The 14,991-nt window shown below is 29.2% G+C and overlaps 3 protein-coding genes across 4 annotated transcripts in view; 2 read left to right on the forward strand and 1 right to left on the reverse strand.

Annotated features, from left to right (window-relative positions):
- The first annotated feature begins 1,538 nt into the window (after positions 1–1,538).
- On the forward strand, positions 1,539–3,058 carry LOC111621478 (glutamine--tRNA ligase-like). The gene is made up of 6 exons (XM_023363634.1): positions 1,539–1,937; positions 2,003–2,095; positions 2,168–2,295; positions 2,360–2,426; positions 2,741–2,866; positions 2,936–3,058. The coding sequence occupies exons 1-6, from the start codon at positions 1,779–1,781 to the stop codon at positions 2,984–2,986; spliced, it is 624 nt and encodes a 207-aa protein (XP_023219402.1). The 5' UTR covers positions 1,539–1,778; the 3' UTR covers positions 2,987–3,058.
- Positions 3,045–5,391, reverse strand: LOC111621476 (conserved oligomeric Golgi complex subunit 5-like). The gene is made up of 12 exons (XM_023363631.1): positions 5,247–5,391; positions 5,092–5,173; positions 4,849–5,023; positions 4,617–4,778; positions 4,455–4,554; positions 4,279–4,389; positions 4,151–4,213; positions 3,974–4,077; positions 3,774–3,899; positions 3,400–3,709; positions 3,258–3,337; positions 3,045–3,189 (listed from the first exon to the last, which is right to left on the reverse strand). The coding sequence occupies exons 2-12, from the start codon at positions 5,135–5,137 to the stop codon at positions 3,075–3,077; spliced, it is 1,392 nt and encodes a 463-aa protein (XP_023219399.1). The 5' UTR covers positions 5,138–5,173; positions 5,247–5,391; the 3' UTR covers positions 3,045–3,074.
- A 4,614-nt stretch (positions 5,392–10,005) lies between these two features.
- The window catches only part of LOC111621477 (thioredoxin domain-containing protein 15-like), a 23,654-nt gene continuing 18,668 nt past the window's right edge, over positions 10,006–14,991 (forward strand). For both annotated transcript variants that reach the window (XM_023363632.1, XM_023363633.1), the window contains exons 1-2: positions 10,006–10,229; positions 10,323–10,576. In XM_023363632.1, the coding sequence (XP_023219400.1) occupies positions 10,145–10,229; positions 10,323–10,576 (339 nt within the window). In that variant the 5' untranslated portion in view covers positions 10,006–10,144. The remainder of the gene's footprint in view (positions 10,230–10,322; positions 10,577–14,991) is intronic.

Here is a 14,991-nt window from a genome sequence, read left to right on the forward strand (position 1 = left end):
GTCATAATTACAGCTCGTTATCGCAATTATCTTTTCTAATAGTTTAATAAAAAAAAAAAAAATTCGGGGAAAAAATGCTAATGTCCTCAGACTTAATAACCTTTAGGGTATTTTAAAGCTATTGTGTTTTCGTATAATTAATTTATTGTTTTTTTTTATTAATATAAAAATTTTCTTATCTTTTAGTTAAAGGACAAAGTCTAAAAAGATTCAATCTTTTGGAAGCGCGTACGAACATAGAAGATTGATAAAGTGAATTAAATTGATAGTAAGTCCGGAACAATCCGGTTTTCTTTCTGATCACGTGATTCGGCACCTGTTTTTCTAAACTTTACGCATCATGGACGACTTAAATTATTTTTTGAAGTATCTCGGAACCCTGGGAAGTAAACAAGTGTGGCGTGATGACTACTTCAATGACGTTTGCGTAGTACGTAGTGTTATTGATTACTTTAAACGCCTTATCATCATTTCCTATAACTGTACGGCCTGTCATTAATCCGTTATAAACTGCATAACAGACGAATTATTTCATAGAAGACAACCGTTTAAAAAAAAAAAAAAAAGACTCGCATTCGTTTTCGAATTCAAACGAATAAATATTTTTTAAACTATCGAATATAATTATAATATAAATTGATTATTAGATGCGTGACGTGTATATTAACTCATTATGCAGTGTAGAAATATTATTCGTGTTATACCTGATGTGTCACGTGCCACAGGTGGTACGTGTGTGACAACGTGGCTTGTTTAGACCTACGCGATTTTTAGAGTTTTTTTCCTATAATTCTATTGATAAAATAATTATATACGTTATACAAAAGTATAAATAATCAATCTAAACATTTTCCAAACTCTCTCTCTCTCTCCCTCCCTGGTTTATTACATCAGATAGGGAAATATTTTATATCATTTGTTTCGTAAAAAAAACCTGCATGGAAGTATATTTCAAGGCCTAATCTAATTTCAGGTGGACTTATGCATAATTTATTTTCACCATAAGTATCGTGTGTAAGATTTCAACGCTGTCACTATCACATAAACCATATAAAATATTGAAATGTAGAGAAACGTTTTATTACTTTTTTTTCCCCCTGTAATATATATGATAATGCATAAAATTCGAACATGGAGAGGGGAAAAATCCGATATTTTACAACACATTATAAAGATTAAAATAAAATTTAAAAAAATAAGCATTTATAAAACAGAAAAATAAATTAATAATTCAATAATATTNTCGTACAGCACTGAAGAGGGGTTGGGAGTGTAAACCAACCCGAAATGCATTTGTAATCCAATTTTTAAAATAAAGATGTTTCTAACCTGAATGCTGTGAGATAGTCTACCAAACAAGTTTTTGGATTAAAGAGACATTTATATACAAGAACCATATTACAGAGTAATAAAGGTTTCATTTTGAGTAAATAGATGTTTTCCCTCCTAGTAAGCAGAGATGGATTTGACATTGATTACAGTTAATTACTAGGAACATCTGGTAAAAATTGCATAACACAGCAAAAATTTAGATTTTGTATGGGAATAATATTTATAAAGTAAATATAGTAAACTCCTGCTAATACATCCATTTCCTGAACAGATTACTGGGAGTGACATGGATAAATAATATGGCATTAATAAAATGCACACACAATCACAATCACAATTGGGAATATACCAGACTAGCAAGAGTTTACTGTAAAGTTATATTGTAATTATTAATGGAATATGAAGGAAAAGCTTCAATAACATTTTAATTATCTATTTACAGAGCAATGGCAGTTCTAGATCCACTGCAATTAATAATTACGAATTTTCCTTATGATAAAAGTATAGATGTAGAGGTTCCAAATTTTCCTAATCAAAGTCAGAAAGGTTATCATAAAGTGCCTTTTTCAAAAATTGTTTATATCGAAAGAAGTGATTTCCGAGAGGTAAAATATTTTATCTTCCTAGTCATTCTCCACTTTCCTTTATAAGCCCTTTCCCAAAATTTCAGGTAGAAGAACGGGGTTACAGGCGATTTAGTCCAAACCAGTATGTTGGATTAAAACATGCCAACTATGTTGTCTTTTTATCTAATGTTATCAAGGTTTGTAAAGCATTAACAATTTCTAAATAAATTCAATTACTGACAAAAAAATTAAAAATCTGTCTGCCACAGGACGGAAATGGAAATATAAGTGCCTTAGAAGTTATGTGTAAGCCAGCAACAGAAGTAGAAAAGCCAAAAGCCTTCATTCACTGGGTGTCTGAACCAGCAAAGTGTGAAGTGAGGATATATGACAGGCTGTAAGTATAATTTTGTTACATATTTCTGTAATAACTATAATTTACAACACTTTTTCCTAAAAAGATTCAAACACAAAAATCCAGAAGACACTGAAGTTGTTCCGGGTGGATTCATTTCGGATTGTAATCCAGTAAAGTCACTTATACTTTTTTTAATATGAGGGTGATTTGACTTCTGTCTGGAATTTCAACAGTGGTGCCAGAACTGTGTCTGTTACATATCCCAATTTTTCATACTCCCCTTCTTCAAAAGGCCAAACAGGTGATGAAAATTGTTCCTTCATGGGCCTAGAAAAAGTTGCCAAAACTTTCCAAAATGCATGAGTTGAAGGTGTTTCACTCCCAGGAAAGTGTATGGTCTCCATTGTTTCTCAGCAGAAGTTGAACCGCCTAATATATATAACAGTTTTTTGATGACCTATACAAATTTCTTTTATATCATCAGGACTCTCTAAAAATAATCAAGAATGCTATGGTTGACATATCTGTGAAAAGAGCCAAACCTTTTGATAAGTTCCAGTTTGAACGTTTAGGTTATTATAGCATAGACCCAGATTCAACACATGACAATGTAAGTAATTGTTAAATCGCTGTTAAAATAATACCTTTTTGATAAACTAATGTAGTTTCTGTTTTACAGCTAATATTTAATTGCACAGTTTCATTAAAGGAAGATTCTGGAAAGATGTGATTATTTAAATGTATTTAATTTGATCAGAAAATTCCACTGGAATACTTTACAAAATAAAATTATTTCTCTGAATTTGTATATAATTACTTTAACTTTCATGGTGTAATGCTTGCTGCAAAATTTGTAGCAAGATTGGATACATTTGGCAGAATTCTTTCCCTTGTCTTTGCCTTACAGATTGTACATATGCTTCTAAAGTTCCTCTAAAACAATGACAAGGACTAATTATTATTAAGAACACACAAAAATTTGTGCTCTTCAGAAAACTTACCTGATCAATGCTAGTCTTTCTTTTTCTGACATATGCTCATCTAACCATTTAGAATAGTATTCAATAGACCATCCAGCAACCTGTAAAGATCATTAGTTTATAATGATTTCAAATTGCAAGACAAAAAACATGGAATCCTTACTTCATGTGGTGAATTTATGTCAGGTGCCCTGGAGAATAAGAACTGTAGAGCTATTGAATAAGGAATTATTTCTCCTAAAACTGGAGACTGTGATATATGAGAAGGAGTCTGAAATAATAATGGCCTGAATGATCTCAGCATCTTGTAATGTTTTCCCAAATCTCCAATTTTGTTGCAGAGAGGCGACACAGCCATTTCCATCTGGGCAAAATCTGCAGCTAGTCTCATCTTTCCTCCATCGCCAAGGGGTTTGACCAGACTGGCATGACGAACGAAGTATTCTATGGCACGACATGCAAGCTGTCGAATTCTAATTGAAGATGCCAATTGTATCATTTCATAACATGAAATGGTTTTAGAAAATGTATACTAACCCTTCTTGTATTACATCACAATCTGGAAATTCTGAAAAATAATCATTTTGAGCTCTTGATATAAAACCTTGTAATTCTTTCATATAGAGAGAACAAGCTTCCCCTGTTTTTCCTTCCATCACTGAACTATCATTTTTTAATGAAATGTATCAGTATTTTTTTTTAATTCAAGTTCACAAAAATTTAAAAATCAAAATAACCTGGAGAAATCTTCCTTATGCATGGTTGCAATAATAGCTTCAATTGAACTGTTTACAGAAGTTAAGATTGGTTGAACTGCATTTCTCATGTACGTTTTCATGGACTAAAATTATAAAACAATTAAGAACTTGCAAGATTGATATTTTATATTAACTATCAACAAATTTTTGTTATACCTGTGAAGATGTTTCTATAATATTTACTGTTTCAGTAGGAAACATGGTATATCTACTAAGCATCTGCCAAAAATATTGCATTTTAAATTTATTAAACTAATATTCTAATAAATAATGAAATTACTTACATCAGAAAGTTCTTTATGAAACAAATAAAGTATGTTAACAATAGTTGCATTTAATATTTGACTAGATGTAGGTGGGCCAATGACTTGTATTGCATCTCCATCTGTTGTTATCTAGAAAAGATGATCATTTTAAATTTGGATAAATTACTTTAAGTGAAGCTAAGTGTCATACTTACGAGCTGTTCACATTTCACAGTAAATAGCTGGACAGTTTTGGCTACATTTTTTGCAATGATCTGACTCAGAGTGGAATTGATATTTGCTGCATTCAATTCACTAAACATATTCAAAACTTTACAATTTATTTCATTTATATTACTTTTTATAAACGATATTACCTAAATATAGTTTTTATGATGTTTTCTACGTCGTCTTTTGTTGGTGCGTCTTGGCTTCCAACCGAAAATACAACATTCACAGAATCAAACAGACGGGAGAGAGAACGAGAAAGATATGCATTTTCAAATGGAATTAAAGTTGCATGAAGAGCTTGATCTGGTCTAATAAAAATTATTTCCAGATATATTTCAGGTAAATTGGAAACATTTGTTAAATTTCTAACCAATTTACCTGAAATTCATTAAAGTTGCAGTAGATTCATCACATGTATCCTGAGAACTCACAACAGCTTCAATACTGGTCTGAGATATTGCATTCAACTGCTGTAATCGTTTCCACAGATCAGTATGTAGACGTAATAGTTTGGGGTATTCTCCTTCAAAAGCCTGTTTGATGAATGTTGATTCTGAAATTGATGCACCATGCTTTGTACCTGATATCAGAATCAGACAATTTGATAAATCAAATATTTACCTTTTGCAGCATCAGCAAATTGTTTAGTTAAAATTTCTGTCATCATCTCCCAAAAATTCTGTACAATATCACTATCTTGATCCTAAATATAAAAATTTCATTTTTAAATAACATATCTTTAGATGATTAAATATTTTAAAGTAAACACATTTTACCTTTTTCAATTCATCTAAAAAACAAACATGGGTTACTGGATCTCTTTTTTTAATAAGTACTTTCTGCAGATGCTGAATCTAAATTTGTAAAATGGATTTCTAAAATTACATTATAGCTAATTTGTTTTGATATAATTAAAAGTTTTAATTTATTTTCATATTATTAAAATGTATTTTGAAGGAAAAAATTCATAAACAAACAGTTGAATTCATAATTTTATGTAACTTATTAATAGTTTGTGTTTATACTGCTACTGCAAACTTCTACAAGGTACAAAAGAAAATTTCATTCTACCCCAAGATTATTTGTAATGAGTAATTTAATATACAGTATTTATATATGCATATCAAGCTGATGTCACAATGTGTGTTGCCTAGTACTGGCTTAGCTGTATAAGCAAACTGATTACATAGTCCATTTCATTTAATGTGCATTGTTATTGGTTTGGTTATCCAGCCTGTATTAGGCTACACACAATCTAGTCAATTCTGTCACTTTCAACTTGTCATATGAATTTCTATAGTCATGTTACCAATCTTTCTTTTACCAATCTTGCACTGTTAAGATTTTGATATCACTCATGTCATAGAGGAAATATTTATTGATTCTTTAGAACTATTCCTCTGTGGAAGTTGCTTAGAAGAATTTCTTACAAAATGACAAAAACTGCAATGAATTAATAAGCAATATATAAAATATATTTAATTATACACACATATTTTCATAATTTCAATAATTTAACGAAATAATTGTTATATTCTTATATTTATTGTAATTAGTCAAAATAAGTGGCATAAATATTTCACTGCAGATGAGTGTTTCACCATACACAATGACCATCACATGAAACATCCAACATGTTTCATGTTATGGATATGAGTCATTGAAGGAACCTCCTAATTTCTGCTGAATATTATTGCATAGCAGGACATTAAATTGGTGACCTCATGGTCAATGATCAAACCCATGATGATCATATGAATTTAGTTTGATATCAAATCTAAGAGGTTTTCTGTTAATATCACAGCAAACTTGTAGATGGACATTTGCATATCTGTATATTATATATATATTAAAAGCAAAATGTTCAGTCCCCACCAAAATCAACACTTACCAAAAAAAAAGTGTCGAGTGGGGTCTACAATTCATTCCTTGAAAAGACCACCCACCCATTAACTTCCTCTGCATACTGATATAAATTTGTGGAAAGGGTTAACAAAGGGAAGGAGAGTCTTTGTAGGAATAGAAGGATACACAAAAAGACTTCACTTTTAATTCAGATTTGGAGTGGAAGAGATGGCTATTCATTTGCTTCCTTAACATCTATTCTTTAAGTTTGAATTTTCAATAATAATCTTTGGTGATACTATACACAGAATACAGATTTAGTTTTAGTTTTTGTACTATTTTTAATAATTTATGTGTGTATATATATTAAAAGCAAAATGTTCTGTCATAGCCACACACAAATAACATAAATTTAAAAATTAATTTGATTTACAATTTTAAAATTTCAAAGCCCAACATTTAAACTATTTTTAAAAACGTTTTAATTTTTAATTGATTTGATTTTAATAAGTTTTGGTTTCAGTTGGTGTAAAGGATAAAATTTTAATTACTACTTTATTATTTTTAAATNTAGCATTATAGACAATTTATTTAATGTATATTACTTTTTTTTTCATTATTAATAGCGATTTTATACTAATTCGTGCAATCAGTAGCCCCTAAGCTATAACATATAATAGGCTTTCCCCCTTTACTAAATAATGTACAGGATGTGATACGTGATACATGTCAAAATGTGAGGCATAGACTACACATAACGCGAGTTCCTTCCTAAGTTGCAACTTGTTTAGCTTATGTGCAAATCGACTCCGCGCGTAATACATTAAACAAGAATGAATTACGTGTTTAAAATATCTAATAAATGTTATATATTAATTAATATCACTATATGTTTCGGATTTGGTAAGTTTATACGCAAAACCTAAGGTTAATTAATCAAATAAAACATTTTTAAGATAGACAGCGTAGAATAAGTGACTACTAAGTTTTCCATGTTTTCGCTTTCCTTTTTGTTAGACGGTAAAAAAGTGTCCTTTATAACCTGTCTGTAAGAGTGGGAATATTGCAGAAATTGTTTACAGATTTTTAGAATCTCGTAAATCTAAAGTAGGGCCTACATGAAAAGAGTTCAAGGAGAAAACAACTAAACGGAAACTTACAAGAAAAAATCACTCATTTTCGAGTTTAAGTCATAAAAAACACTTTAAAAGCTTGTAGTAAAGGGTATTAAATAATAAATTAATGTAGTAGAATGAAAAAATTTTCTAAAAAGGCTATGATCTAAAGTAGTGGTTTCCAAAGTGGGCGCTACCGCCTCTAAGGGAGCGGCAGGGGGTGCGGTAAGAACACAAAATGTGAGGTTCATAGAAAATTTTTTCTAATATGTCCAAGCCTTTCTTACACAAGGAAAAACTAGTTAGGAGGCGTTGAGGTACGCTTGGGGGCGTAGGGTATAAGTTTATGGAACCAAGGGGGCTGTGGCTGGAAAAAGTTAAGATATGATTACAAATCAATGGATTCGCTGACTGTAATGGAATCGTGTAGGTATAATGAAGTAGCCCACTGAAACTGATAACGAATTTTTTAGTTTTCATAAATCATTAGACTAGATTAGGGGTCTCCAAAGCGGGTTTTACCGTTTTCTGGAAGATAGCCAGATTACCTAAGTGGGTAACAGGAGCGCTGGAAATGGGCCCTTCCGAGTACCGGTTTATTTATGATTGATCATTTGACGATTGATACGATTAGTTATATAATGTGTAATATAATGTTATCACTTATGCGTAAATATCTATTGAATAATTGCAACAACAGATTAATCTGTTAAAAAATTCATTTCTCATATTTGATACAACACGTTTTTAGTGTATTTATCTAACCTCTTTTCATTCAATCAACGCTAGATTAGTGAAAGTAGCGATTCAAACTTGTTAAGTGACTAGGCATTAAGAAATGATCAAGTCCATCCATCACATTAAATAACATAATAATAGTGATGAAAGTATAAGATTTCGTATTCATGGTTATTGCTAAATGATACAAGTTTTTACAAACATGAATCATTGAATTAAGTTCATCACTTTTATTTTGAAACATTTAAAAGTTTAATCAGATATAAATATGCAGTGAACTATCAATGTATTGAATTTAATTGTTTCTAAAAGAAATACTTCAATTGTTTCTTTTAGAGAACCGCAAAAAACTAAAAAAAACAGTTTTTGTAGAATGAGTTTTCAGTGGTGCATTATCCTGTGGGCACTAAGAAAGCATTTTTTTCCTCATGCCCGTTTGAATTCGACCAGGCCCAAATGGGAGCAACCGGGCGGTGAGAGATAGAGTCGGGCATATCGAGGATGGACTTCTCAAGAAAAATTTCCGAGATTGATCGCCCGGACCTCTCAAAGCGGTAGGCGGATGCTTCATTCCATAATGACCGGATCGACTATCCAGCCGTTATGGAATGAGTTTATGGTACCAAGGAACAACAGGCAGACAAGTTTGGAAACCACTGACTAGAAAATATATGAATACAAGAACGTAGTAGAAAACTTTCCAATAAAGTAGAACCAAGCTCACTCAACGCTTACTCATTTCAAAAATACAGCTAAGTACATTATTTCTTGAAATCGTACAGGAAATACAGTCATGGATGGTCCCCTCAGCGGGTGTCCTTACTCAAATGCACGAACTAGAACGTTCATAAAATGCATGATAGATATTACAAGTTCAGGAAATCCCATCAGTGAGCAAGAATGAATGATAAATTCATTTAAATTTTTAAAATTAGGTATATATTTAGAAGTATAAAACATAATTTCGGCGTTCGAATTTATTTGTTCTGCAACATTCTAGTGCAGAAAAGTATATTGCACTTAGCTATTAATTTAAATGAAACAATTATATGCACACGAACTTATAGAACTTGTTTTTGTTCCAATTTATAAGATTTCATATTAATTTAATTAATACAGCAACGTATTAATTTTTGTATCCAAACTATCGACCCAGTAAACAATTAAATCATTTCTATAATACTGTACTTTGTTATATTTAAAAATTGCTATAGGAAATTATAATTCGTAAACATTTTAAAATTCAATTATCTTAAAAAACAAATAGTTATAGGAATTAGTTTATCTCATGATTGATTAATAGAATATTTTCCTTTCTAAACGATCAAAGTAATCTATCGGTCAAGCAGTCTGAACCTATTTTACTATCCATGGTAACTAGATCAAAATTCTAGAGGTTAATAAACCTATATTTATCAAATTTAATAGAAAATATAAAACATTATGTAGGATATATCCTGGAAAACATAAATCATTTTATATTGCTATATCCAAACTTCTTTTTGGCACGATATCAATGAGGCACTACGAATTATTTTATGAATGTTTATATTGGAAAGTAATTCTTTTTATATTTAAAATTATAATTAATCCTCTAGAATGCACGATAATTTATCAAATTGGATAAATAATGAAAAATAATTCAAATTTTTATACAAAAAAGATGGGAAAAACTGGTAAAAATTTGTATTTTTTTAAAAAATAATTAATACATTATTTTTATTTTAAACTGATATTTTTTTTTTCTAAAAAAATAAAATAAATGTGTATTTTTTAAATTTAAAAAAAATTTATGAAAATAATATTAAAAAAATAATAATATGCAGTGTTTCCCTCTTCCGGCGATAATTAGAAACACAGCTTTAAAGATGGCGGCCTCCATTAGAAACTAATAAGTATCGGAAAGAGTCGAGTTGTATTTTATAAATATGTAATGTAATTTTATTAATTTAAGCGTCTTAATCAATTTTACTTCGATGAATCGAATTATAGAATGGTTCGTCATATTAATTTTAGTTTGTTCGTTAGAACATGCGAAAGTGAAATTTGCACGTGCGGAAGGTGAGTCAAATTTTAATTGAAATTGAGTAATTAAATAAAATTCTAGTATGTTTTATATATTTTTACTTTAAAATCTTCATTTGCATTAATTAGTGGAAACAGATGAAGCAAATAAAGAAGTTGTAGACGAGCAATATATATACACACATGATACTAAAAGTGAAGAAGAAAATGTTGACGTTAATCAGAATTCAGAAGGAGAAAATGATGTTTCGAGTGTCGACACAGAGAATGCTCAGCTAGAAGTACAAGTTACAGCAGAGGGAAATAGTAGAGTTAATGGGACAAATGGAGGAAATAATACAAGTAAAATACGATGTACATTGAAAACACAACCAGAAGGAATTGTAAGCAGATTTCAGAATTTAATTTAATTTTTTTTTGTAATGAATTAAATAGGAATTGTTTTTTTTCAAATGATATAAGGATTCTTTAAAACATTAAAGAATATACAGTATTTTTAACCATTAGCAATTTTATAAATACATATATATTTCTCTTATTAATCTTTATTAGTGTTTTTAAGTTAAATAATACATTAAACATTTAAATTTGATGATATAAACTTTTTAAGATGCCAACCAGATGGACAAGGTGGTTAAGGTATTGGTCTTCTGCTCTGAAGGTCTTGGGATCTAACCCAAATGGGTTGAAAAATCTCAAAAATTGCACCTTCAGAAGACATTTCTAAATGAATTTGATAAACTTAATAAAATCCTAAAAAAAAGTTGCTAAAAGAAATTAAAATATTATTTCTCTGCTAATTCATGTACAAAATGCTTTTTTCTACTAGTTTCTTATGGAAAAGAGTTGTGAATTCAAATATTAATCTTTGAACTGCAGATATTATTTTATGAAATATTGTTGTAGAACAGTGATTTCCAAACTTTTTTGAGCCACTGCTTCCTTGCTTCCATAAACTTATACCCAATTCCAATATGTTTTCCCTTGTGTAAGAAAGGCTTGGAAAAATTCTTAGAAAAACTTTTCTATGATCCTCAAACTTTGTGTCCTTACTGAACATTGCTATCAACATCTGGAAACCATTAAATGCAATGTTTCTTCTTACTTGTTTTAACAGAGGAAAAGGAAAGATTGTCAATGACCCAAATCTTTGCCTATAGTCACTGTTTGGTCCTGCTTCCCTCGTGCTTTTTTTTGTCCTACTAGATTTTACTTACCACTCCCTGGGGGTGATAGTGACCAATTTGGGAACAATTGTTCTAGAATTTAATAAAATTTGTCATTATTGTTGTTTTTAGTAATTTGTCTTAGATTTATTTTTAACTATTTAACAAATATACTAACTTTTGGTATGCATTTTGCTACATAATACACAAACTTTTACATTACACCATCTTCAAACTAGGTTGTTTTCTACAACTACACACTTTCAACATCCATATCAATTGTCAAAGTAGTCCTAGAAACCATTTTTATGATGTCTTTAAGGGTTTTTATTACAGCTTCCACCTATGCTGCTGATTAGAATCTGTGATTTTTCAACTTTTTTTTTTCGTTATAGGGAATAGATAAAAAAAAAATTCTCAGGAGCTAGCTCTGGGAATAAAGTAGTTATGAAAATATTGTTATGCTTTTATTAGCCAATACTTATTGACCAGGAAAAACTAAAGTGCACTGTGTTATTTTTTTATCTCTTAACTGAAACTTGAACATGAACTTAAACAAAACCTGATGCTCTCCAACACAATTACATAATGCAGAAAGCTGAAATTTGATTCATTTTTGATTCTACCTTGTAGTACAAGTTGACCCTCATATAACACTGTTGATAATTCTGTTTTATATGAATTCCATGTTGTATGAGTCACTTAGATTTTACAATACATGAGCCATTCACAGCCCGGCACACATATTTGTAAAATCTAAGTGACTCGTACAACATGGAATTCATATAAAACAGAATTATCAACAGTGTTATAGGGGGTCAACTGTATATGTTAACATTAATTTTCCTATTTTATGTAATTTAAAAGCAAATTACAAATATTTTATAAAAATAAAAAAATTAACAAGTATTAATATGATTAATGTGCAATTGATTATTATAATTATTAATTAACTTATGTCATCTCAGTTATATGATATCTTAAATTTTAACTAAGAGAAAAGACTGTTCAGGGATTTAATCTTGACTAATCTTACAATTATAAAATTAATCTTGTGCTAGGTTTACTTCTAATCTTGAAATTCAAGTTTAGATAATCCTGATATACACTAATTAAAACTTAATAAATTGTAATATAATACACAAATACTTACTATAATAAAATATGTCTTATAGCAAAGAAAAATAAAAATGTGTATTAGATTAGACACTTTAATTTTGATATACTTATATAATATAATTATTATTTAATGAGTTATTGAAATAAACAAAGCCATAACTATGCAGGTACAACAGGTACAAAGGCATAGTGCCCAGGAGAAAAATGATAGGGATATCAAAAAATGATAATATTATATCTTTATTTTCAATTTTGTTATTATGGAGGTTGATTCCATAAAATTTTTGGTTAAAGTTAGAAAATAACCAACCATTTCTATCACATTTTTTTTTCCAAAAAAGATGATGCCAAAAATAAAATCTTATATGAGGCACATGAAAAGCTAGTTATGGCATTTAAAATAAATAAGTTGATTAAAATTAATAGCAATAAGTCATTAAACTATAAAGAATATGGCTAACAAGTCAAAAAATTCTCTAGTGTAATAGTTTGATAATGTCAAATATTTCAATAAAAGTTATGCAGCAAATGGATGTTACACATAGTATCTGCTATACACTGTAGTGAATACTTATTCAACTCAACATTAGGTTTAATATAAAAATTTTTATTTGCAGAGTTTGTATCAGATTCTGACTTTTGTTTCAGGTTTACTTTCTGTAATATAAGAAAAATTAAAATAGATCTCAAATTTCTTTGTTTAAATTTCATCATATACATCATTATCTAGAGAAATTTGAGCAAGGTTGAAATGCCTAAGTTTGTTCATTTATTAAAAACAAGTTTGCTAAATTCTTTACACTGTTTCTATGTTATTTTATAAACATTTTCAACACCTTTTTACAAAATTATTTTGATAAATATTACGAAATAAATTACAATGATATTACTAAACGTAAATATTTTAGCAATAAAGATTTGTTAACTATAAATATTTTATATTATCAGAGATGTTTATATCTTTTATTATAGTTTTTATTTATAAAAAATTTATATTATTATAAATAAAACTATACTTTATAAAAATATTTTGTTTTAGTTTTTGTATTTTTTCAAAAATATTTTTTATAAATAAAAAATAGAGGGGCAGTCTGCAAATAACTGATGATAAAGTTTCTTAGCATAGAAATGTGCTGTATTGGTAAAATACTTTCAACAAAATTACATTGAAATATTAGTTGATGACTGTGTTAATAGACCATGACTTGCAGCCATTGAAATTTGATCTTGTTGTCAAAAAGTGTTTTGTAATAGATCTTGCCAAATTCTTTCAGCTTTGCTTTTATTCTTCATTTCAATTGATTATAACTTTATATAAATAATTTTAAGGCATAAACTTTTTCTTTTTATATGAACCCAAAATCCCTTGATTGGATATAATTGAAGTATATTTGAGGATTAAACACTTTTAGAATAAAAATAATGTTACTTTTATCCAGTTAAGCAAGTGAAGGTTTTGCATAGTAGGCTATAAAATCATTAAGACAAAAAATATTTTGTTCTGATTGATAATTTTTTTTGATAAATGGTAATCTTTTATGTATATGTTTCTGAGAGTAAATATCAGCTGTTAGGGATTAGTTTCAGGAAAAAATATGGCTAACAATAACTTTTTTTGTTGATGCCAATCCAAACGTTATAATTATTTTCGGGAAATTTTGCCTGTTTGGTAAAACTTTATATTATGCAGTTTTTTAAAGAATCAGATACCAGTCGACCCCCCCCTATAAGATTGTTGATTTTTCCGTTTTATCTGAATTACATGTTGTACGAGTCACTTAGATTTTACAAATATGTGAGCCGTTCACAGCCCGGCACACTTATTTGTAAAATCTAAGTGACTCGTACAACATGGAATTCATATAAAACGGAAAAATCAACAGTGTTATAGGGGGTTGGACTGTACAGGATGTTTCAAATAAAATTGGCTCCACTCACTGGAAAAGATACAAATTTAGGCAAATGGACACTTGTTAGAAACTTTATTTTAGCATTATTTAAACATACAGAAATTTACACAAGGACATGATTTTCAGTATCATCTGTATGTAACTTTGTGTGTGCATAATTGTTTTCAGATTGAAGTTATTGACATAGTATTTTACATATGGTCAATGTTTCTGAGGAGGATTTTTTCAGTTTGCCTATAGTTTTGGGATTGGTCTCATGCATTTTCCCTTTTAAATATCCCCTATACCTTGCTAATGTTTCATCTCAGTCAGTCTAAAGTGTGACACTCTTGTATTACAGTAGAGTGTTGATTATCTAAATCAATTGGGGACTGGGGTTATTTGGATAACTTATTTTTCGGATAACCAATTATGTACGAAAAAATATATTAATTTATCCCATCTTGACATTTTTCTCCGTTGTGTGTCACTTTGCGTTGAATTTTCGTCGATGTTAAGTCTAACGAAGACTATTGTATCATTAAAAATTATTTTTTTATTTTGTACGAACAAAATAAATATATTGAAAAATATAAAAACAATAAAAAAATTATACTTCGAAGT

Source organism: Centruroides sculpturatus, unplaced genomic scaffold (genome assembly GCF_000671375.1).
Source record: "Centruroides sculpturatus isolate CEXI.00-Female unplaced genomic scaffold, Cexi_2.0 scaffold249, whole genome shotgun sequence".
In the NCBI taxonomy this organism is placed as follows: domain Eukaryota; kingdom Metazoa; phylum Arthropoda; class Arachnida; order Scorpiones; family Buthidae; genus Centruroides; species Centruroides sculpturatus.